The sequence below is a fragment of the Atractosteus spatula genome, chromosome 14, assembly GCF_055471065.1.
Source record: "Atractosteus spatula isolate fAtrSpa1 chromosome 14, fAtrSpa1.hap1, whole genome shotgun sequence".
Taxonomy (NCBI): domain Eukaryota; kingdom Metazoa; phylum Chordata; class Actinopteri; order Semionotiformes; family Lepisosteidae; genus Atractosteus; species Atractosteus spatula.
In genome coordinates this window covers 11,999,856-12,024,724 of record NC_142719.1, presented here as the reverse complement: position 1 = coordinate 12,024,724, position 24,869 = coordinate 11,999,856, and the positions used below count along the sequence as shown (strand labels likewise).

At 40.5% G+C, this 24,869-nt stretch overlaps 2 protein-coding genes across 2 annotated transcripts; one reads left to right on the top strand and one right to left on the bottom strand.

Moving 5' to 3' along the window:
• Positions 1-1,727: 1,727 nt before the first annotated feature.
• rragca (Ras-related GTP binding Ca) lies at positions 1,728-13,423 on the bottom strand. Its single transcript, XM_088932016.1, has 7 exons — positions 13,050-13,423; positions 11,863-12,066; positions 9,076-9,275; positions 6,601-6,715; positions 5,656-5,798; positions 4,703-4,851; positions 1,728-2,988 (listed from the first exon to the last, which is right to left on the bottom strand). Exons 1-7 carry the CDS (start codon positions 13,227-13,229, stop codon positions 2,837-2,839), a joined length of 1,143 nt encoding a protein of 380 aa, XP_088788142.1. The 5' UTR covers positions 13,230-13,423; the 3' UTR covers positions 1,728-2,836.
• A 4,264-nt stretch (positions 13,424-17,687) lies between these two features.
• mycbp (MYC binding protein) lies at positions 17,688-24,027 on the top strand. The gene is made up of 5 exons (XM_088932015.1): positions 17,688-17,745; positions 18,273-18,345; positions 18,459-18,507; positions 20,829-20,958; positions 21,782-24,027. Exons 1-5 carry the CDS (start codon positions 17,731-17,733, stop codon positions 21,824-21,826), a joined length of 312 nt encoding a protein of 103 aa, XP_088788141.1. The 5' UTR covers positions 17,688-17,730; the 3' UTR covers positions 21,827-24,027.
• Positions 24,028-24,869: the final 842 nt, after the last annotated feature.

The window sequence follows — 24,869 nt, the reverse complement described above, 5'->3', positions numbered from 1 at the left end:
GGTCAGAGCCAAACAAGACCGGATTTCATTTTGTGTATTCGAGCAGGATTAACTTTTATACTGGGGTCCTACATGGATGAAGAAATTGTTCCAAAACTTAATTGATGACCTACTTGATCATTAACTTAGATCTAGGATTAAAAGGAAAAACATCTTGTGCAATTCTCGGTTTGCAAATAACTTTTCTTAATACCAACTGGTGCTCGATTTACCTCAATAGAAAACAAATTGAACACTATATTTAAAGCAGGGTGGGGCTGGCATCTAAAACTGGTTTCTTGTAATTGCAGCAAAACCGGATAGAGAGATATTGCTCATTCTTTGCAAATGATATAACAAAATTCTGCACAATACAAACTGCTCGTGCACTGAGCCAATGATGAAACGGATAGTCAACTGCCTCTTTGAAGATACCATCTCAACATGCAACCCTGAAACAAGCCATCATTCCATCCCCGATTCTAGCAGCACTTGTGCTTTAGAAAGACATAACTGAGAACAAATTTGGATGTAAGCACAGGCACAGTACAAGTACAGCAAAAACAAGCGCTCACAACAAGGATCAAGGTGCGATGTACATTTTCACCTCGAATGTCCCACTATCTTGTGCAAATTCAGTTATCCCTACGACAGATGTCATGCTTTTTACCGTCAAAAACTGCTTCCTGAATCACAATACCGTGAATGTAAGGTCTGACATTCCTTAAGACAGCAGCTGTCAAGCAATCCTTTAAAACATTTATATAAACCTGTCAAAAGCTGTCTGCTCCAGGTTTCTTCACATTTTGGAATAGTGCTACTATCATGTAATGAAATTAATTACAGGTGATACTTCAGTACATAAGCTGTAACACCAGTACATTTGCAGCAGTGGAAATGATATTTTCACACTTCAGAGCAGTGGGTAAGATAGACATATAAAAACAAAAGACTGCTAACCAAACATTAAAACAAATAATTTCAGGCTGCTGGCTGCACAAAGGTAAGTATTAATAAGTTCCCTTTGGAAACGTCGCCACAGTACAATCTCATGGCAAATGTGTAGTACTGACATGGATTCCCCATGACCAGAATAAAAATGGACTTTTTACCAGAATTATTCAAACTAAGATGGTACACTGCTGCACAGGTTGCAGAAAAGTATATGATGACCTACTACTGACATTTTAGCCAAATAGTTTAAATTTAACAGTTACTCTTGACAGATCTGTAGTCTGTAGTACAAAACCAAGACTTTCAGCTTCACGGATGTACAGAGAGGAAAAAGATTATGTTAATGACAAGCCACACTCGATAATGAGTCAACTAGATTTGACTGATTCATGTGATTAGCTACTACAAAAATTAAAATTCCCAAATGGTTGTCATGATCGAGGTTTTGAGAATTCTAATCAAGGTAAATGAAAAGCTCAGTTTATTTTCACCTCAACTAAAGCTGTATTATTAACAGGCTAAGCTGTTATAAGGGCCCTGAGCTAATTATTGATGCTCTTAACATACATTGTAGCATATGACGGCATCTAATGCATTCAATACACAACACAAACATATGTAAATTATATTATCAATAAGAAACAAAATAGTAATATAGTTGTTGGACCCAGTTAACAATGAAACCGTCTGCAAGTTCTCACTTTGCAGTTCAACCCAAACAAATGGTAAAACAGCACCACCTTCTGTAAGCAGAGATCTTGCATACAACGCCAGACAAGACTCACAAGCCTAGATTTAGATGTGCAAGTGTTTATTGTTTTTGTGCAAGGTAAAACCTTTGGCTGAACTTAAATAATCAACACAAAAAGGCTCTTTTTTTTTTTGGCTAAGATACAGGTAACAACTTACCACTTACAGAGTCCTTTATGATGCAGGTGTTTGGGGAGGAAAATTTCTTGTGGTCAAGGCAAGACTGAACATGAGATTCATGATCGTTAAGGGTTAGAATTTTTCAGTAAAAATACGATGTAAATGTTATATCAATAGAAAACAAGAGAAACATTTTGCACATACTCTGGAATGGGATTCAACATGTTGTTGTTTTTTCTCACCAAACCACTTCTGAACCTTAAACATACAGTACACAGCTCCTGGCAGAATGAAAGTAACACCCAGAAAATCCTTTTGTGAAGTTGTCCATTCAAAGCCAATTCACATTACAGCACATTGAGGGGAAGCCGTCAGGAAACTGCGAATAAGATATTGCACGGCTGTCACTCTAAACTGTCGTTTCCATGATCCTGGCTTTACACAAGAAAAAGGAAACTATTCCCTTGATACATTCTTTAGAAAACATTTTAAAAAATAGGAACCCAAAAACCAGAGAGTGGGGGAGACGACGTATACTTTGACAACACTGCCTAAACGTGGTCTGTGAGGTTACCTTTGGAGAGGCAGCGTCATCTTACACTGCCTAAAATGTAGTTTGCAATGGGTTACACTTCATACTTATCCCAGTTATATTATTATTTCATATTTAATTTAGCAAACCAACAAAATAGGTCAAATTCCTTTCTGCCAAAAAGGACCGGTGACTGACCTGCTAATGTTACACCTTAGAAAGCGCGTTTTACAGTAGTTAGGCCTTTCAAAGTTCCGTTGGACGAGTTAGTTTTTTTGTTTTTGTTTGTTTCAATCTTCCTTTGTCGACCAGCGCACAATGCCTTGCACAGTCGCCATCCGCAGCGGTCACATTGCTCATGGTCTCGCCGAATAAGCAGAAATTGTCTGAATAGCCACGTCCATTCACAATGTCGCCCGTGTCTTTGTGGGAAGGGCTGTGCGCAAGGCTTCGAACTGGGGGTGTGGTTCGCACCAGCGAGTCCTGTTCGCCCCTCTCTCTCTAAAGGGCATTCCGAGGTGTCCCGTTGTGGGCCACTGCCTTCAGGGCGGGGGAGTTGGCTTGTAGGCTGCCTATTCTTTGGGTGGAGACCCCCACTTCAAACACTTCGTGGATGGCTTTGCGAAAACAGTGGAAATTGTAGTCTATTAAACCTTGGGAAACAAAAGACGGAATTTAAAGTCAGCGGCAGAACAAGACAAAGCTTTTGCTAGATACCAGGAGGGGAGACGTGACTTGTGGAGAACACCTGCCATTTGAGGGCTTTATTAAAATTCGCCTTGGATCATCCCTTTTAAAGGCATGGGCATTATCGTTACCCCAGAAACCCTTCTGAAGGATATTGTTGATATGGGACTGCCAATTCACCCACCTAAAAAGCAATTCCAGGTTCATAAAGGCAAATGAAATAAAAGAATTTAGCTTGCATTTAAAGGGGAACTGCAGTCCCAATTTCTCAGCCCGGTTATTAAATCTCAGCAACAAGAATTTCAAATTAAGCACAAAATCACGATCTTTGTGAAAGTAGTGTAAGTTGCCATGCTGTTGCAAACTCGCATTCGAGTTCCCATGAATCGCGGTGTGATGCTGCCCTTCCTGCTCACTTGTTTCCACATTGACTAATGTAATGTGACGTACGAGCGAGTCTCTACAGGTTATGCAGCAGACATTCCACCGCAGAAATGTTCCAATGTCATCTACATGCAGAGTTAACAAGTACGGAGTATTTGTTGGCAAAACTGTCTACAAATCGTAGGCAATATTTCTATTGGATTAAAAGAGATGTATTCACAAGCCTGCTTGTTTACAATGTCATAAGGCAGCATCATGTCAGTGGACGTTTTGCCTCATTCTGAACCGCAGAACATGGTGCTGCACGTACCTGGAAATTTTGTGATGTAAACTGGAGATTTTACAAGTTATTGTGGTTACGGTTTGCTTTTTACTTTTATTGTGGTTTAAAATGCGCTCACCAATTCTGATTCTTTCTAACCCAGCAAGATAAAAACAGCACTGCAGGTCCCCTTTAAAGTATTAACTTACACATTCTTATATCAAAGATTTATTAAACCTTAGTCATTTGCAAAACTGGTTCACAAATCATAGCTATGACAGCTTAAGCCCTCTGATCCTATGCACGCTTTTACAAGAAGTGGAAATATCAGTGTGGCAATTTGTTGTGTATCCACCAAATACGAACTCCAAAAAAGGAAATTTTAGGCTATTTCACATTCCTGTGAACACCCCTTTATCGAGCAAAATGAGCAACAATGAAGAATACTGATGCTGGCTCCTGCGATGCTTTTTTGTCGTCAATCTCAAAGAGCCTCAGCTGAGGCAAAAACACCACAAATGCAGAGTTTTGGAATGTCCACTGGGTTTCTGAGAGGTCAGTGAGATTCTCCCCGATGACCAGCCCTGCTCATGGATGAAGACTTCAAAGGAATCAATGTGGTCTCTGCATAAGCTGCAGACGCCAGTCTAAATATTTTGAGGGACGAGAAGCAAATTGTTCCTTGCAGCGGTTTAGAAATTTTAATAAAGAGGAGGACCCACTTCGTCCCCCAGCAGATCTGGTACAGACATAGGAAATGCTTCCCATCAATCAAACTGATGTCATAGCATCACCACCCTGTAGTACGATGTCATCGGCTCGGAGACACTAGGTTGGGCCTGAATACTGGGATGGGAGACCTATGAGCCAAAAACGGGCAGCTGCCGTGTTAATTGGACCCAGTAGGTGGCGCTCTTCTCTCTCAACCAGAAATCCAAGCCATTTAGACAAGCGAGCCAAACCAAAGCAGAAAACTTCCTTAAATGCCTAATGATTGGACGCCCCTCAACAAACAAACGAGACTCGATCGTTACCTTTGCGTTCAAAGCTTTCTTCCCTTAGAATGCAGACGAGTGCAAGAAACTTTGTCACCTCCTTCAGGTAGAGGACAGTTGTGTTGTTGAGTTTAATGATAGCCATGGACTCCTTATCATAGGCACTGCCGCTACCATCTTCTTTTAGACTGGCAACAAGAAGAAACATCTTCATCACTCTTACAAGACACCAGCAGCAGACACGCACAGAAAACACCATGGGGGGGGGGGGAAACTGGATTTTTTTAAAATGACATTTGTATAGCAAACAAAACTCATTTGTTTTATTTACTTCCCTTAACATGAAATTTTGCTTTGCAAATTTCTTAATTGATTTAGATCTTGTAATAATTTGTCGTTTCAATACTGCTCTTTCACGTCCCACCTGAATGAGGTTTCCAAAAATATTCTTCAAAGCAAGGCACAGAAGCAGAAGGAATGGCTCGATCTGGACAGAAGTGCGGTATCATGTTACTTCCCTAGCACACTTCTTATTCAGAATCACCTTCTGAGAGCTTTCGGAAAGATTACTTTTGTTGCTGAAATCAGTCAGCATGACAATTTTTTGCAGAAGTAACCAATCTCACAGGAATCACACTTGTACAAGCACAAAAAAAAAAATCAAATGATGATTTCAACTACTCCCTTAAGTAGAGAATATTAAGGAATGTAGCCATTATTGGAGGGAAAAAAAATACCTGTGGATAAGGTTACAGCGCTGTGCCTGTTTTCTGTGTTCACTAAAGAGATAAACTCTGTAAATGAATCATCATAAATTATAAATGAATGAAACAACAAGAGAAAAAATTCAACTGTTTCACAATGGCTGCACAGGATGATGATTCCAACGAAAATTGATTCACCCTATGCGTGAAAAAACACTCAGTTTGAAAGGCAGATATCCACTGTCCCCCCCCAAAAAGCCAGATTGTAATTAAAAATACAGAACTTACCCATAAATACAAGACACATCTATGACCACATCTATCATGTCACAGCACAGTTCATAAGACTGCATGTCTACAGGAGAACTGTCTGTTGCAATGTAGATTTTACTCACAACGTCAAACAAAAAGGCCTTTTCAATTCCTGAATTCTGTTGAAAGAGAAAGTGGTTGGTCAATGAAGTTACTAACGGTTTTAAGGCTAGGAAATACAGGCGTGTACTGTCATTTAAGGAACATTCTGCACAGCAGGGTTGTCATACTCAGATGCTAGTTCTTGTATTTCTCATTCCAGCTTTTCAAGGTCTTTGTGAAGCCGAGTTAAAAAAAAAAATCAAGGCAGCAACACTAAAACTTCCTTCAGTCTTGACAAAAGTGGTACAATTCTCCATGTAAATAATCGGACCAATTAAAGAAAGAAGAGCTTATGTCTAAGGAAAAAGACCAGGAGGTCCACCAGGAAACATATATCACTAATGCATGACACAAAAAAAAAACAATTTCAGTTACTGAACTGCATTTCATTCATCTTTAATTCTGGTCTTCAGAATGAAATACATCTAAGACTGTTTCCAACAATATAGGTCCCTCTTCAACAGTTACTAAAGATATGAATGTTCTTGTTATAGGAAAACAGACCACATAGATTAAAACCTGCTTTTACCTTGATCATTAAGAAGCTTTTAATTTGCTGTCCAAATGGGCAGCTGTGCAGAGTAAAACTTAACTGATATAAGGATTATACTCATGTACATCAAATACTTCCTTAAGGAACGCTCCGGGCTGTAAACTCACAGGAACTGGAACACAAACCTAGATCAGCAGGCTGAAGTTGAAACCCATTGTGGCACCAGAAAGGCTCACTGATCTCACATGGACTTCATTGGCTTCAGCACCCCTTTGCAGTCAGACACCCTCTTACACAAGGAAACATGCTGCACTATCCATACGTACCGATATAAAGATGTTTAACAGGTTTTCCAATGTTGGAAGCTGAGGGATGAGCTTCTGAACAACTTTACTGAAAGCTTCAAATATTGAATGGTCGTAGATACTCGTCAAGTAAAAGCTGCAATAATAAACAGAAGTTGTCAAAGTTAGAAAGGAAATCCACCAGTTTTAACTGCCCAGATTATTTTTTTAAATTCCTTCTCCTACCACTGTAGCTTTTTGCAAGGTGAGCCAGAAAACCAACCAGCTATGGCTCAATATTGGAGATAACCACAATAAACAGAACCTTGTAGGTTACGGTATTAAAATCCCAGGTTCCATTGCTGACAGAACAAAACCTGCAGAAACAGAACAGAAAAGAGCTGGTGAACAGCCCAAGCAAAACATCACTTGGCCATTGACCAGAAACCTTTTGATATATTCAATACCTATATTTGCCCCCTAAGTTGTAATATCTTTAATTGCTTTCCACCTGGAGGCTACCAAAGTAGATACAAGTAAAAACATTCTGGTCATTTCAAAACTTCTCCAATGATCACCTTACTAACCAGAACAGCTTCATCTCTTACTTTTAGAGATTTCTTTGTTCAAAATCATTTGCATGCACTTATGTAGACAACACTGTTGAAGGGAGCAAACAAGAGGCACACACTGAACGAAGGAAACATCATCACTAAATATTTTAATTCCAAAATATATTTAACTAAACCTAAAAACACAACAAAATGGACTATAAGCCGTTTAAAACAGGCATTCCCTTTCATGAACCTCCTTTCACGCAAAATAATTCAAGGCAATCCTACCAAGACCACAGTGCACTTTGGCAGCAGTTTAGATTTAATAAGCCACACTGTAAAGTGTGGTACATAAAGTTTGTCCAGTCTTAATGCCCGCAATTACAATGCATCTGTCTCTCTGTGGTTAACTGGAACTAAACCTTATGAATTCACAATCAAGCAGCTCAAAGATGCTGAAGTTGAAGTTATCAAAACAGAGAGCAGCATTATGTTAAACTGAACAGACATCACATTTTCTAAGGCTTAAAGAAATCAGTTAGCCCCACAGCGAGAAAAATAAAGAAATGGACTTTGAGTATAATTTCTCTTAAATCTACATGTCTTCTTATTTTTCCTTGAAAAACTTAAGTGCTAAACCAACGAAGACTAAAAACCATTCCTAATCCTTTCTTTGTGTGGGGCTCTGAGGAATTAACAGTAATGATTAAAACACACCAACCATATAATTCTTTGCCATGACCTAATCCGATTACATAAACCAAACCTTAAATGCATATTTAAGCATCACCTTTCACAATATTAATATCCTTTTCTTAACATTTTACCACAGACGCATTATCCTGCTACACGCTTATCGCTTTTCAATTTAATACGCTTTAAATGCTCAATACCTCAAACTTTTGTTGTAATGTCACAATTATGACTCATCTGCATAAGGAATACAGTGTAAGAGAGAAAATGTGAAAAAACCAGAAGACAAGTGTTAGGAAATCATGTTAAGAGTGCTCATGTACCATTACCAGCATGATATTGCATGATTTTGTGCTGCAACTTGTGAAAGAGGTGAAGACAAGCAATAGCTTTCATTCCTCAGAGTATTTACATGTGTACACTACAAACAGTCTCAAAGTTCTGAACCCAAGTCAGAAAATCTGCTGTACACTAACCAAAGCACGCAACTGCTTTAGTGCTGTACTGTACGTGGCCATTTTCCAGTTTTACAACCCTTTCACAGTGCCTTATTAAGTCTATATTTTTGACCGGAACACTTCACCCTCCAGAAACGGACTGCATGGTCCGTTAGAAAGGTCCTTCAGACAAGGTTTTATGCCACAGCTAAAAAGACAGCAATTCACTTCATTTCCAGCAGAACATCATGGTGGCAGAGTAGATAGCATTGCTGCCTCATGGCACTGGGGCCCTGAGTTCATCTCCGGATCTGGGGTGCTGTCTGTGTGGAGCGTGGGGTCTATGTTCTTCCTGCGTTTCCATGGGTTTCCTCCGGGTGCTCCGGTTTCCTCTCACAGTCCAAAGACATGGTTGGCTAATTGACTTCTGGGAAAACTGGTCTATATGCAAGTGCGGCATGTTTGTGTTTGTGTCTGTGTGTGCCCTGCAATGGACTGGCATCCCATCCAGGGTGTATACCACCTTGTGCCCGCTGCCTGCTGGGATAGACTCTGGTTCCCCCACGACACTGATGATGAAGTAATTAGAAAATGGATGGATGGACCAAACTAAAAACAAACCTTGCACAAACTTCAACTGTAAAGTTACAGCATGGGACCAAACATTGTGTGCGTGGCTTGCTTTTCAATACAATAAAGAGACTTGGGTCAGGAGGCACATAAGCAATAATACCAAATGCTGCAGGACACTAGCTCAATGCAATGCACAGCAACACACAGATGCTCTTCCTACCCTGAAGTGGAGCTACTATCCCTGCAAGAAGCTTTCTTACCTGAGGTGAAGCTTTTCTAGACCAGCGTCAGCCAGGTCATCATTGGCTCTCTGATGGATGTCTCTTTGGGTTTCAATTTTGTGGTCATCAGACAAACCATCCACCTTGTGAATGAACACTTCAAAATTGATCTCTGGATTCACCCTGTATGCCCGGGAAACTGTGAGGTGCAATCTCCCCAGTGCCTCCACATAATCATCCTGCACAAACACGGAGAAATCAGAGCTCGGATTAGGATGTACATAGAAGCTTCTACACCCAGGGAAGGTTTGGCATCGAAAACAAAAATAAATGAAACATTCTATTTTGCCAACAAAACTGCATCATTAGATACGGATTCGTAAAGAATCAAGGACAGATACCCATGGCGGAACATTGTGTTCTTAGTGATGCAGAAGAAAAAAAGCAATATGATTTTTTTCCCCATGGAAAAAACGCATCTCCTGAAGTTCCACCACTGTACCAAAGAACATCACAAAGCACATCCCTTCAACTGATCAGTATGGAACATTACAGCGCTGCACTCCTCAGGATTGTTACAGAGAGTAAGGATATCGCATTCAGCCCCATTATAGAAAATAGAACATTTCAAATATAGACTCCAAACTAGCTACATTTCAAAATACGAATACAGAAAATCTGTACTTTAGAAAGCGTACATGGATTCATCTCATCTAAACACAGCACATCACAGCTGCTTTTTAAGCTGGAACTGAACATTTAACTGCACCAATCTGCACAAGGGTGCTTTCCACATTCCACACCCAGGTACACAACATAAGATCAGAACGTTCTGGGGTTTTCACTTCTGAAAAAAAATCTCAATTATTTCCAAGGTCTTAAAAGGAAAATTGAACTTGAAAAGGGGAACTACAGAGTGAAACGACCCACAAAGGTGAAATGACAGCTGCTGCTGCATTTTTAGAAACGCACAACAATGCTGCGACAATTAAATCCAGATAGACAATCCTGGAAGAATTTTTCTCTCTTCAGTATAACGCAAGAGAAGGTTGACAATGTGACTTAAATAATGTCACACCAAAAGTAAAGTCCGACAGCTCCAAAAAATATTTTTTTGCTATTTATTACTGCATGCAAAACTGTGAAGGAAATTCAGGATTTTAGATTTACCTGGAGGGACAAAATCAGCCCTTTCAGCACATTATTTACGCTGGTCTTGGGTAATCAGACTTGCGTGAGTGAGTGCCTTTAAATGCGTTTGGGGGCTCAATCACTGGGACTGAAGATGTTCATGTCAATGTTTGCCAACACCCAGCGTCACACTTCAGGACTCGACACGACTTCTAGTCAGAGAGCATGTCAAATTTCACGAATGCAGAGTCTGAATCTCGCTGTTTTTTGGGACTGTGGCAGAGCTTCTCTCCTTTATAGGGTGGTGAAGGGGCCTGCTGTCTTTGTGCCTTACGACCATTAGTCAAGGAGCAGTAAGTGCAAATTCCTTACAGAACAATTCATTCTCCCTTGGATGTTAAACCGACGGTTGGAAGTTTGAGAATCTCAAGGCCCAGCTGGGGAAAGTGCTGTAGTGCCATTGAGGGAATAAGAGAGTATTTACTTCATTTATACCTAGAAGCATTCAATTGCTGGACAATGAAAAGCTTGCTGCAGGTATGGATCTTGTTGTTGTTGTTGTTGTTTTAGATAAAATGGATAAAGAAGCTGCCATTCAAGTTTCCCTGAATGAGACACTACTCGAGTTAGTCTTTACCAGTAGAGGAAACCAGACCACAACACCTGCACTTCCACCTGAACTCGATTACTTACAGTTACACAGGAAAAACGTTGCACAATTGAGCCCAGACAGCTATAAACACTTAGGAAGTAAAGCAGACATTGTAAATCTACGAGCCATAAAGCCTGGAAAAAAATAAATCTATTTGGAGTCTTTTCACATTAACACACGTTGAGTGGATATTACAAGAAGCCAGGGACAGATTATGAAACCGAAAGCAGAAAATAAAACTACAAACTCTCCCATGGGTATAAAATGATTTTTAGCAGAGACAAGAGTGTGTAGTTCAATGGGAACACTGAAAAAAACATTGTATGTTGATCACGTTTCATTTGCGAGACTGGCTATACAGTTAAGAAGTGACAAATTCTGTTTGGCTTAATATGGTAAAACCTTTCAATTCTGTAAAAGTGGGTCCGTCGTCATGCTATTTTACCATTTTCAAGCATAGTGCAAGTTACCTTGCATCTTTGTCAACCAAACAGAATTTGGAAGCATTCCACATTCAACCCTTCACCCACAAACAAGATCGTTACCCAGCGAAACTTCATGCTCAAGCAAAATAGCCCCACCCAGGGGTCCTGGGATCAAATCCAGACCTGGTGCGCTATCCGTGTGGGGTTTGTATGTTAACTGGGATCTTCTCCCATAAGCCAAAGACATACTGGTAGATTAAAGACACAGATTGATAGAAAACTGGTCCTGTTGCAAGTGTGTGCATGTCTCTGTGTGCCCTGTGATGGGCTGGCATCCCCTCTAGGGTGTATCCAGCCTGGCACCCATTGCCTGCTGGGATAGGCTCCCTTGTGACCCTGTATTTTATAAAGCAGTTAAAAACAGATGGATGGAATTGATTGAATTTCATCTTTATGGTTCCCTGTACAAAGACGGTATTCATGGTCCCTAGAAATGGAGCTTCCACAAAGGTAAAGTCACAGAATGCTGGTTTTCTAATCCAGTAAAATTGCTGCCTGGCATCATACTGTCAGTCTTGAAAACCTCTGACAAGACCCCTTTTTGTAAACTAGTTTTACCTGTGCATCAATGACAAATATTAATGCTCCCGTTCCTCTGAAGATCATCTCGTAATCAAAGGTGGGATCAAAGAAGTCCACCTGGCCGGGAAAATCCCAGATCTGGAAATTGACAAAGGAGCTGTTGGATATGTCGTCTTTGTAGATCTTGTTTGTGCTCTCCAAAAAGAGGGTCTCGTTTGGGGACATCTTATGGAATACCACCTACATTTCAAAAAAGAGGGAGGGATTTCAATTAATACACGGATACATTTCACAAAAATAACACCCACACTGCAAAAAAGAAGTTATTCGAAGAACACTGACTTCCAATGATGGCTTTCAGTTTGCAATACTGTAGCACTGCACATTTACAGTAATGCTCAGGCAGAAAATGTGATCAATTCTGAATTCCGTGCATTTAAAGCAACATCTGCATGTTTAAGATGTATCCCTCCTAAATCATACTTCTTCTGTTTCACAGTCAATTGCAAACCAGATTCACAGAGAAAAGACAACTGCTTTAAAAGAAATACTTAAAAAGCATCGATTCGAACAGCAGTGCAACGTGCTGCTTTTTGCAGATTAGCTTGGGTGTTGTGTAACAAAAGGATATGATAATATCATGCATCCCCAATGGAAACACATGGGCAGCATGACTTGCATTCGTAGGTGCCACATCAGAATACCAGCTGACACGGGGACTGAACAGGAGTCTGGATGCCGGCTTCCCAGACATTGCGGGCGCTCACAAGAGCACAATTACTCACCGACCATCAAGTCCAGGGTGAGAGAGCCCGAGACATGTGGTTTAACTACATAGGCTCGACATCAACCTTTCCCCATCAGGGCATCGGAGGTGGCCAAAATGATTACCGACCGGACAATCGTGGGGTGTTCTCAGTCACGGGTTTTAAAATGCCAGGATACGCCACCCCTTTCTCCCAGGTACATTAGCAGCAGGCATCCACTCCAGTAAAAAATTAATGACCCCCCCAGTGCTTTTGACTTGAAACAATACAGCCAATACAATGCAATCTGCCGCCGAGCTGAAAGTCGAGGATTGCACTGATGGGAGCTACCTGCCCTGTCCTGGCAATCTGGAGAAGGTAAGGTTGCACAAGGCATCACAGTAACCAAGACAGGGAAATGAAGGCGTTAATAGAAAATACCATGGAGAGGGAATGGACGTCCGCCTCGGTTCTTACCTTCTGGATCGACGACTTGCCACTACGACGAAGCCCCATGAGCAAGATGCGAGGTTTGCTGTCGGAGGGAGCCGAGCTCTCTTCCATGTCGGCCTCTTCCACTCCATACCCAAAATCTTTCGGGAAAGAGTCCACTACCCCGTAGCTCCCCGCCAGCGGCTCCTCGAACTGAATCGACATTTTTCACTCTCAGATCCCGCTTTCCCGTACCCCCCGTCTGCCTTCCTTCACAGTCTTCCCCTAGGCCAATACGAATATAAAAAGTCCAAGTTTAAAAACTGAGTAGCCAACTAACATAAAAGAAAAAATTCAGCCCTTCTCCGTCTTCTCCTTTAAATCTTTGCGTCCCTGTTTCTCTTTCAACGCAACCTACTGCTAGAGCCCGCCCCTTCTGCGCTTCTGATTCGCCGGCCGGCGGACACCGCGCAAGCTCATTCGTCCAGTACCACGTCAGTCACCGTGGCCGTATGCTAGCAGGGTGGTTCGTCTCGTGTCATGTGTTTTGCAATCACCTGACTTGAGCGATTGGCGCTGGGGATTGTGGCGAGCAACCTTTAACCTGCTCAGTGGTTGTTGTCTGCGGGTTATGATAGTGCTTACATGTGTCAAAGTCATTATTTTTTTCCGTTTTTTAATTTTTTAGATCCCGCAGCAAAACAGGAAGCATTGTTAGAGACGTTGTATCGTTTGGCTGCGGCATTATGTCACAAACGCAAACGGCTACTGAGGTGGAGTAAATGAAGTAGGAAGTTAGCAATAGTTATACGCCGTCGTTTACAACGGTCCAGCCCGGGGCTGTCGGGTGGAAGAATCCTGAAAAAACAAGGAAGCATTAACTGTTGTTCCTGTACATGTCAACACTGAGGTCAGGAGGAACTTGTTACCCAAAGGGTTGTGGCCAAGTTGTTGATAACCTTCCTTCAAGGGACTCAGAATGGGATCCTCAGCTCACTTGACTGGGGGCTCCCCCGTCCTGCTCCTAGAGGAACTCTGCATCGCCTGGGTTTGGCCCAGAGTTCTTCATCCCAGGCTGATTGGTTTCAGCCTTTCTACGTGGAGCATATTTTGGAGTTTACTCTCAGCTCTGAAGACATTGTGATATTTTTTACTTGGCATCAAAGCCGTACCAATTTCAGAACTCGCCCTGTTCGAGGTTTTACCTGAAATCTAGCCCAATGGACATCTTTAGACAGGAAATGCATGCCATAGGAGACTGTGACACATTGTTAATCCCACCTATGTCTGTTAGAAATTTATCACCTATTAAAAGCTGTTTCTTCAGGAATAACAGCGGAAGGGACCAGTTGAAGTTCTTCATGCTGAAGTTGTTAGAAATTACAAACTTGAAGTTGGTATTTTCAAAGCTCAGAAATGAGTGCAGAAACGAGCAAACTAAACATCTTAACAAACAAGCAGATAAATTAAAGTTAACAGATAGCATTGGTGATAAAGATCCCCCGCAGAATAAAAAAAACAGCACAGTGGTGAACAGAACAACTGCTCAAATATAATTTGACAGGCTTTTTCATTAAAAGGGTCGTTTTGATACTTCTACCACAAGCAACAAGTTCATTGCAGTTTCCACTTTCCTGTCAGATTGGCCCGACATCTGTCTGCTTAACAGAAAGAACGTACCTCACGTCAGAAAACAACAGCCTCACACATAAGCACTTGCACAACCGCAAAGACAATACAGGTTCTCAAGGATCCTGAGAGAGTGTCTGCTGGATAGCTTCCCATTTTTGCAAAGATTTAGTTTGTCTTCAGGCAATGGATATGCAAATGCTTTATTGCATTCAGAACGACATTACATTTACTTCACTCCATCATGCAAGCAATCATTGTTCTTAAACATCAGGAGGTCCCATTCTGTAATTTTCTGCCCTGATACAATTTGTGTAGAACAGAAAATAAAAACAAACCCATGTAGACCTTCACAAAGATTCATAGTTTCAAAAGATGAAAGGTTAAAACTCATCAGTTCCTCAAAAATCTCAAATACAATGAATTTATTGGGGCCATGCAGAAAAACAACAACAAATGTCTTCGATGGATATGAACAGAGTTAAGCTGCCCTTGATGTATTTATGTTTTGCTACCACCATCACAGTGAGCCTAAATTGTGATCTAGTGTTGGGTAGAAAACTGTGTTAAAGTTCTAGTTTTATTTTGAGAAAACCCACAGGCTAACTTATCTGTAACACCATCTTTACTGATAGAGTCTGTAGCATGTGTAGATAGGGAAGTTGAAGTGTCTTCAAGGAAGCCTACAGTAGGTATAAAAATTGCTAAAAATCCATCACTTTTCTAACCAACTGTTATTAAGTCTAACCAAAGTTATTGATATGAACTTTTGCTTTAATGTTTCACCAAATGACTGAATTTCATGAACATTTGAGGTGGTCATGCTGAAATCAGGTTGATTTCACATGTAATGAGCAATTTGTTTATACTGCATTCCTCGTCTGCTTTGTACTGCTTCATTTAATTTTGCTACAACCATTGATTGTACTTTAATTTGTGTTACATGTTTTTTCTTTGTTTTGTTCATAAACTGCTAAGGCTAAATTTTAGCCTTATGGGGACAATTGTGAACAGGGAGACTGTAAATATTGACAGGATATTGTAATGGGAATTCCCCCAGGACTGGATTATCTGAGTCTTTGTTAATAAATATTCGATCACTTACATATGGGACTGGTTTTCTCTTCCTAATGTATCTGCTATATTTGAAACCAATACGGAAATCAGAATTTTAGATTCACCATCTTAAATTCCATTCTGTTTTGTTTCAGACAGGAAGGCTTATTATTTGCAATACTGAATTTGAAGTATGAATGTAACCTACCAAGGAATATACAAATATTTTTCCAATACATGCAAAACCAAATTTGCACTCCTCCACTTTTCTTCCAAATGTGTGACGGTGGCCTGTAGCCAGCTTGGACAAATAGCTATGGTATTCTGTGTAGCTAAAATTATAATTACATAAAATCTCTTGTGGTTGCAGAGGGCTTTTCCTTTCTATCCAAAAGCACTTTACATACAGTATATAGAAGGTAACACTCTTCATCTATCACTGAAGGTCAGGAGCCAGCCATGCCATTATACAGGCCAAAAGAGGAATTTAGACAGGATTAACACCCCTTGCAAACAGTGCCCTGGGAACTTTGATGAGTGTGTGGCAGGCGTTAGGTTTAATGTAACATCTGAAGCATGGTGCCACCTTCAACAGTGTCCCTTGTCTCCATACTGGTAAAGTGTTCAGGAAATTTTGCTTCAGATGGAAGAGTACCAGGGGCAGCAAGGTGATTTGTAGCACTGGGGCCCTGGGTTCAATTCAGGACCTGGGGTGCTGTCTGAGTGGAGCTTGAATGTCTCATTCTAGGTGCTCCAGTTACCCCCCACAGTCCACAGACATATTGGTAAGGTAATTCACTTCTGGGAAAACCGGCCCTGGTATTCGTGTCTGTGTTTGTGTCTGTGTGTCCTGCGATGGACTGGCGTCCCAGGGAGTATTCTACGTTCTGCCCATTACTTACCAGTATAAGCTCCAGCTCTCCCATGACCCTGAAATGGATGAAGTGGTTAGAAAATGGATGGATGAAAGATGAGCACCTATGATCCATTAACACAGTTACCGCTGCAGTTTATTTTTCTATATAGGTCTCCCATCGCAGCACTGACCAGGCCCAGCCATGCTAGGTGTCTGAGATCTGATGTGATCGGGCTGTGAGGCAGTAACACGGCTGTCTTTAAAAGAAATATGCAGTTTCTGCTCAGATCAAAACAAAAGGACAAACACGGAACAAAAGTGGGCTGAAGTATAAATATTAGCCATAAAAAAGAAATCAGATCACAACTCACTCTGAACAAAAATCAAGGAAAACTCTATCACAATATATACATTCAGACTTATATATCTGCAAAAGGTTTGTCAGCAGTATCCAGCTGTGCAGAATGAAACAGACAAGAGAGAAACAGGCACCCTGATGCTATGAATGCTAAAACAATGTACTACATTTCCAGAGTAAAAGAAAAAAGATAAGCCACTGCACATAAGCAATGGCTCTACAGAAAACAATGCAGGCTTTTCTGGTGTTGCAGCTTTAAAGATATTGAGAAAATCTTCAGACACACTGACCCTCCAGGGCCAGGACTAGACGATACTATTAGCAATCCTACTTTCACAGAAACCTGCCCACCCAAACAAACAACACATTTAAACTGTAATATACAGTAATGACCACCAGGTAGTGCGACAGAGTCAGCACTGTATTTCTTCTAGCTGGTCACACAAACTACTAGACTGCGACTTCGATGACACATTCCCTGTTGATGTGTAAATGACAAATGTTAATTAGCATGATGAATTCACCCGGCACGTCTGTTTTATCATATAAAATGTCAGTTCACATGCTATAAAAAGATAATGATGCTGACTTTGCTGACTTGCTGAATTTGTTACAGTAATGATTCTTTTGATGTTCAGTATAGTTTAATAGGCTGTTTAATATGACTATTTGTTTACCACTTGTATTAAAAAAAGCAGGAAACTACCAATCGCCGAGCAACTGTAACCCCTGGTTACGGTTTGTTAGGGCCGGATATAAAAGGTTGCGCCTGCGCGGTGTGAGACGCAGTTTAGAAACTGTTTGGAAAGAGAAAGTGTTTCACCAACATGGCGCATTACAGAGTGAGTACAGTTCGTTTAATTGAAAAACAAATAATTTTTTACTATTAATTAAACTCATTTCAGATAGTAATCGATCTAAGCGCCCTTCCAGTTTTTAATCCGTTTATTGTTTGTCGCCGTTGTTAGCTTATTTGTTAGAAAGTGGTACTGTAGGGAGCAAAATAACTTCAAGTTGTGTAAAGTTCTAGGAAAGCTCGTTTTAGCCCAGCGGGCTAAACTAAGCTGTCTGCAAAACTATTTTAATTAATACCGATAGGCCATATGAGGAAATGTGAGCAGTGGGTTATTTTTCGAACAATTAGAATTGACTGGTTATTATTATGCTTTATATTCGTTATACTAATTGTGCTCATATTGTATGAGGCTACAAGAGACTCCTTGAATAGTTTCCCTAGAAATAATATACTTGATAAACACGTCGTGGGTTTAATTTCTGCATGCGGCGGCTCACCTTTTCGTGCGGTGCGCTGTCGCCCCCTGTCGCTGCCCAGGCTGAAGCTCTGGTCTCGCTTTGTCCCCACCTCCAGGCCTCCGAGTCCAAACGCGAGCAGTTCCGAAGATACCTGGAAAAGGCCGGGGTGCTCGACAGCCTCACCAATGGTTGGTTTGCTGTGTTATCTCGGGATATGCCTTTCGACTAAGCATTAGCCGTTTAATGGTGTCTTAGCATTTGAGTTGATACGGACTCACATTTTTATGTTTTCATTTTGCAGTGCTGGTTGCCCTTTATGAAGAAACGGAGAAGCCCAACAATGCTTTGGAGTATCCTTCAATATCTCTGGGGGGGAATAAACAGATTTTGGCTTATTGCATTGCCTAACTCCTCCAGATCTGTTAATGTCCAGGATGAAATAGAAACCTAAAATCATTAAAGATTTGCGAATGGAGAATATCGGCCTAAAATCATAAGGCTGTATTAGGCCTAAATAATTTAAGTTCAGAAAACAGAAGGTGTGTGTTTATTCATACTCCTGCTACTAAATTGTAAAGGTAAAGCTTCCTCTGGCAGGGATTACACTGACTGGACCCCGCCTGTTGTGTACTAGGCATTTCTGGCATGGTTCTAGTTTCTAAACTTTCCTCCATCTTGGATTACTCTAAATCCTTTACATGCCTTTGTTTCTTAACTGCCTTCTTGAGTTCCAACCATAAATGCTTAACTGGATGGAGGTCAGGAGTTTGAGATGACCAACCTAGGACATATATTTGGCACCCAACTAAGTTTTTCTTTGTTAGTGTGGGTCTATATTGTGTATGAGTGCCCTGCTAGCATGTACATTTTTTTTTACCATGTTTGAGCTTCTTGGTAGAAGGAATACTGGGTGACTCCCCAGTCTTAGCAAGAGCTCCAGGACCCAGAGATCCGGAACCAGTCATTCGGGTGTCGTTTGGGAAATCCAAGTCTCCTCCTGTTGTGCACTTTGCTTAGAAGAGGCCTCTTCCTTGCAACCTGGCCAGGAATGCCTAATTCATGCAGGTGACATTAAATGGTAGTTTTTAAGCACTTCAGGTTTCACTGGAATTTGAGCTCACAGCCAGACATAGTTTTTCAGCAACTTTGAATGCTGAAGGTGTCGGTTTGTGTCCGAGATCTCCATCTGTGGCTTTTGGATTTACAGTTGCCTCCTGAATTGCTTGTCTCTTGGCCTGAAGGGGCTTGGTACACTTGTCCTCCTCCTGGCAGGGCTGTCACTATGATAATAGCTTAAAATACAATAGGAAGTGATGGGTTAAACTTTTTTTTGCGGATTCTTTCAGAATCATTTCAGAAGTTGAGAAGATGAGTGATTATTTTCCTGCTGTCTTCAAAGAGTTTTCTGACCTCACCCATGTGATGCAGTTCTACTCCCCAGGGACACGGGAACCCTTCAGAGGCCTCTGTATTGTTCCAGAGGTTTCTACTGCACTTACAAAAAGCAGAACTGCTTTTTCTTAATAATGCTTTTAATACTGCATTTAAACTTTTTTTAGAATTTTTGTAAGCAAGGCTGTAACTCATTCAGTTGTGATGGGTTTTTTTTTTTTACAGGGTGATGGATAAATCTGGGAGTCACTGTACTTTTAATATATGGCTTTAATATCAAGATTTTAAAACTAATTTAGAACATGGCTTAAATAACCTGTGAATCAAATGTTGCTCATTTTAATTTGATTTTGGAGGCTAATTAACATGAGTTGTCATGACTGCGTAATGTTGTGCTGACATTTATTAATGCGCCGTGTAATTTGTTTTTTATTATTTTTTATGTCCTTGTTTCTCATGATTAAATTTGCAAATTGTTTTGTTAGTTAATAACTATTCCTAATGTGCACACTCTCCCTGATGGGGGAGAAAATCCATAGACCCATTGATCACTTGCTCCCTTCCCCAATCAAACAGAGCGCATGTTTGAACAGGGAGTCAGATATAATTAGGAAACACATTCATCTGAGGAAGATGAACTGCAAAGGTATACTGTGAGAGACTGTCTTCAAAACAAATCCTAATGGGAATAAGAGTTTACTGATTTTCTTTATGATCTACTCATCCTAAGGAAGTGCCAGTATAAGTTTAGAAAGGCTGTTAGTTTTAATTCACTTTTTCAAGATCTTTTAAAAGCACTTTCTGGAAAATCATATAGTCATACTGTTGTATTTTTGAAACATATTTATTATTTGCAATCCAAAAGAAATGAAATGCCTTTACATTATTTGAAGTTAGAGGTACATGGTGGTGTTATAGTTAGCATTGCTGCAGCGCAGCACTGAGACCTTGGGGTCAGTTCTGTTCCTAAGGTGCTGTCTATGTGAAGTTTGTATGTTCTTTCTGTCTTTGTGTGGGTTTCCTCCCACAATCCAAAATCATAGTGGTAGGTTAAAGGATTGTGAGTGTGTGCGTGTGTGTCCCATGATGGACTGGTGTTTCATCCAGGGTGTATCCTATCTTGCAGCTCTTGCTTGCCTGAGTTGAATGAAGTGGTTAGAAATTGGATGAATGGAAAAAAGAATTTGATGTGTATAAAGTATATTGCCAAGATAATGTCTGATCAATGTGTGCCACCCTTTAAGCATCAAAGAGTAACCAGCCTTGACTCCTGTGCCAGCTTTCTGAGGCAGCATCTGGGGGTCCCTGGGCCTGAGGCTGCTGATGTAGAAACCCTGCGCCTTGAGCTTACAGAACTGAGGCAAAAATACGACCTCATTTTAGAGGAAAACAAAGAGCTAAAAAACAAGGTACTTGGTTTGTACATATCTCTTCAATATACTGGACAGTGATGATGTCATCCATTGTAGCCTGATCTCCTCAAATCTTAAAGGGTGAGCAGGCATGCTTCTGGTCAGTACTGGGGTGGGAGACCACCAAGGAAAACCAGGTTAGTGGTGTTGGTGCACCAATAGGTGGTGCTCTTTCATCTGGACTAGAATGTTCAGATTAATACCTTGGCATAATGACTGGGGGACACTGTGCTGCAAGAGGTTCAGTCCTTTGGATGAGATATTAAACCAGGGTCCTGATTACTTGGCCATTAAATATCTCTGGGCACTGTTTACGTGAGTAAAGTTGTTAAACCTGGTGTCCTGTCTGAATTCCACTCTGGGATTGTATCATCTTAATTCTGAAGAATCCCCTATTCCCCCCCCCCCCCCCCCCCCAATGTAACTGAAGTAATTTCTCGTTTCCCAACCCGATCTGAGTAGTGGAGTTGCCGATGAGTTATCAGCTGCTGTGTGTTGCTCGGGAAGGGGCTGCACATCGGGGTTCCCTCATATGCGGGAAGCATTTCAAGGCACTTTGAAATGAATTTCTGTATCCTTATATTAAGCTGAAATGTTCCCTGGAATATGTGATCTGTTTATTTTTCTCAGAGTGCAATAGAGGTCTTGGTATATGAAGTGGGTGGTCAATATTTATATCTCCTTTATATAGTATTTAATATTTATAGCTCCAAGTGTTCCAGTGTAGCACTAAAGTGAAAGAGTTTACATGATTCCTGAGTTTTTATTAAAACATTAAAGCTGATTGACCTCTAATTGACATGTTTCTGTGCCTTTGCAGCTTTTACAATATGAGCCTTTGCAAGAAGAGGGGCGTTCTGAATAATGGGTTCCTGCTAGCCATGAGAGCACTAGTTTGGAAAGAACACTCTAATCCTGTATCCGAATGCTTGATGTGGTTTACAGAGCACATAAGAATTACAATAAATAATATAGTTTGGAAACAGTGAAAAATGTTATTTTCCATAATATTCTGTATATATTGTAGTAATGAATATTACGCACTTTATCAATCTTTTTGTTACTTGCGTTAATACCAAAAAAAGTAAGACCTGTTCTTTTTCCTACTTCTGTATATAGTAGTAAAACAATTATTCAGTTTGTTTTTGTTAGTTTGATAAAAACCCAAAAAAGTTAGACATATGTGCCCTTAAGTATTCATAGATATTTAATACACTATTAGCAGCCAAATGAGCAAGACAGTTTCTGTTATTTCTAACCGTTATGTTCTTTTGTAAAGGTGCAGTATACAAATATGTAAATGACACTTTGCACTGATGCTAATTCTTATATGCTGGGATTTGACATGTTTTTCCCACTCTTTGAACACCTGTTATTAGCTATGTTGTTTCTAATGTTGGTTTTTGCTGTTCCTTTTAAGTCAGCAGCACCTGGGTGTGATGCAAACATGTAGCTACCTCTGTCAGTAATTTCTTTGTTCATTTGGCATGTGTTACATGGTAAAGATCATAACTGTATATGTAAAGAAAATGTTTGTTTTCAACAAAACAGATTTTCTTGGCATTGTTGTTAAGGAATGAAAGTTTCTGTCACCTATTGTTCTCAGTGTCATTCGTTGTCAGGCACTTCAAACACCTTATCTCAAGCTTGGAGCCAGTCCCTTCTTCCTTTTGACTTTGGCAGTTTAAAGAAATCACAGCAGACATGAACATGTTTCTATCTGAATTTATCAAAAAAATGTACATTTCATATGAGACACTCTACAAAATAGAGACTAAGTGTGCAAAATAGCCATAGCTTATTTTCAAAGTCATTTCGCTGGCATTTTATTAAATGCCATTCTGTAACCCCTTGCTTAGCACATACTCATAAGAGGCTATTCCACATAATTAGATTTATTGTGCATAATGTTCATTAAGCTGTAGGCCACTATAAAATCAATGCTTTTTCATGATGGAGGAAAGCTGCAGTACGGTGATCTGAAAGAAAACAGAACAAGTTGAATTTACTTATGTTATATCTCAGTATATTTTATACGATTCTAGTAAGTATGGCTGTTTACAGTAGATTGTAGACCATACAGTGGTAGGGCTGGGCTCTCTTACTGCTATTTACAATTTTAAACCCAGAGCTGAAGGCTTCATCTTGTATTTTACAGACAATTGCCAAACTGCTGAAAGCGTGTCTTTTCAACTCGGTTAATTGATAAAATGCCCTTTTATCATATTTGGCTTTCATCTAAGAAATGCCAGTTATGGTTATTATAAAGAAAAGTCACTACGGACAACTATACTATGGAGGAGCGGTGTGGTGGTTCTGTGGCTAAGGATCTGCACCTGTGGGTGGAAGGTTGCCGGTTTGTATCCTGTAGCCAGCAGAGGAATGCTACTCCATTGGGCTCTTCAGCAAGACCCTTAACCCCAACTGCTCCAGGGGTGCCGTATAAATGGCTGACCCTGCACTCTGACCTCAAGCTTCTCTCCCTGTCTGTGTGTCTTATGGAGAGCAAGTTGGGGCATGCGAAAAGACCAATTCCTAAAACAAGAAATTGTATATGACCAATAAAGTGATCTCTTTTACGGTCTATGTCCATCCATTTTCTACCCTCTTTATCCAATACAGGCTCGCAGGGGAGCTAGAGCCTATCCCAGCAAGGGTACACCATGGATGGGACTTCAGTCCATCACATGGCCCACAGAAACGCACTCTCATGCCAGGGCCAATTTTCCCAAAAGCCAATAAACCCACCAGTATGTCTTTGGACTGTGGGAGGAAACCCATGCCAATACAGGGAGAGCATACCATACAAACTCCACACAGTACCACAGGAATTGAAGCTAGGGCCCCAGCACTGTTGATGTATATGGGCAGTGAAATAAATTCTTGTTCATTGACTGCACCCCTTAATGAGCTCTGTGTAGTGGAAGAGTTGAGTAGTGCAGACAAGGCTGTTTATGACTTTTTAGAATATATTTAATTTTGTTTTGGTAAAGAGGACTTTTCTGCCTTAACAAAAAAACAACACAATAATACAGCTGTATTAGGGTAATAAAATGTTTCATTGCACATACGTTTGCATGGTATTGTCTGAAACTTAATATTTTCACTAATTTCTTGTCTTTCACTTATACTCACTACTGAATAAATTAAAAAGTCTTTTTTTTGTGATTGGATGGAAAGCCATCCCTTTCATTAATTTAGAGATTTAAAATGACTTCTGGGGGATTAATTGAGCGATTTAGGGACTATCTTGCTTTGACAAACTTTTATTTTTGATTTGTGGAAGTTGACAATATACTGTGAAATATCGAAAAAAAATGCGTACCATACCCAAACAACAAACAACAGTATACATTTCAGTTTTCAGATTTTTAGCTACTGCCTCAACAGTCAAAATTTGTATCACTGTAAGGCATACCTGAAGCCAGTTCTATCATCCATCCATCCATTTTCTAAGTGCTTCTTCCAGTTCAGCATCATGAGAGAGCCGGAGCCTAACCTGGCAAGCAACAGGCACGGGGCGCCAGTCCATCACAGGGCTGACAGGCACAAACACGCACACACTCACACCGCGGCCAGTTATCCAAGAAGCCAATTAACTTGCCAGTATGTCTATGGGAGGAAACCGAAGCACTCAAAGGACACCCATGCAAACATGGAAAAATATACAAACTCCATGCAGATACCACCCCAGCACTGTAAGGCAGCAATGATAACCACTGTGCCTCCATGCTGCTCTAGTCATATCATATGCTGTACAGTATATACACACGTATACATACTTCAGCATGTGGCACATTAAAAAAAGCACTCTTAATAAATGTGGTACTTTGGATTTTCCGTTTTGATTCTAAAGGATACCTGTAGCTGCCGGTTTTCCATCCTAATTGAATTAAAACTAGAGGAAC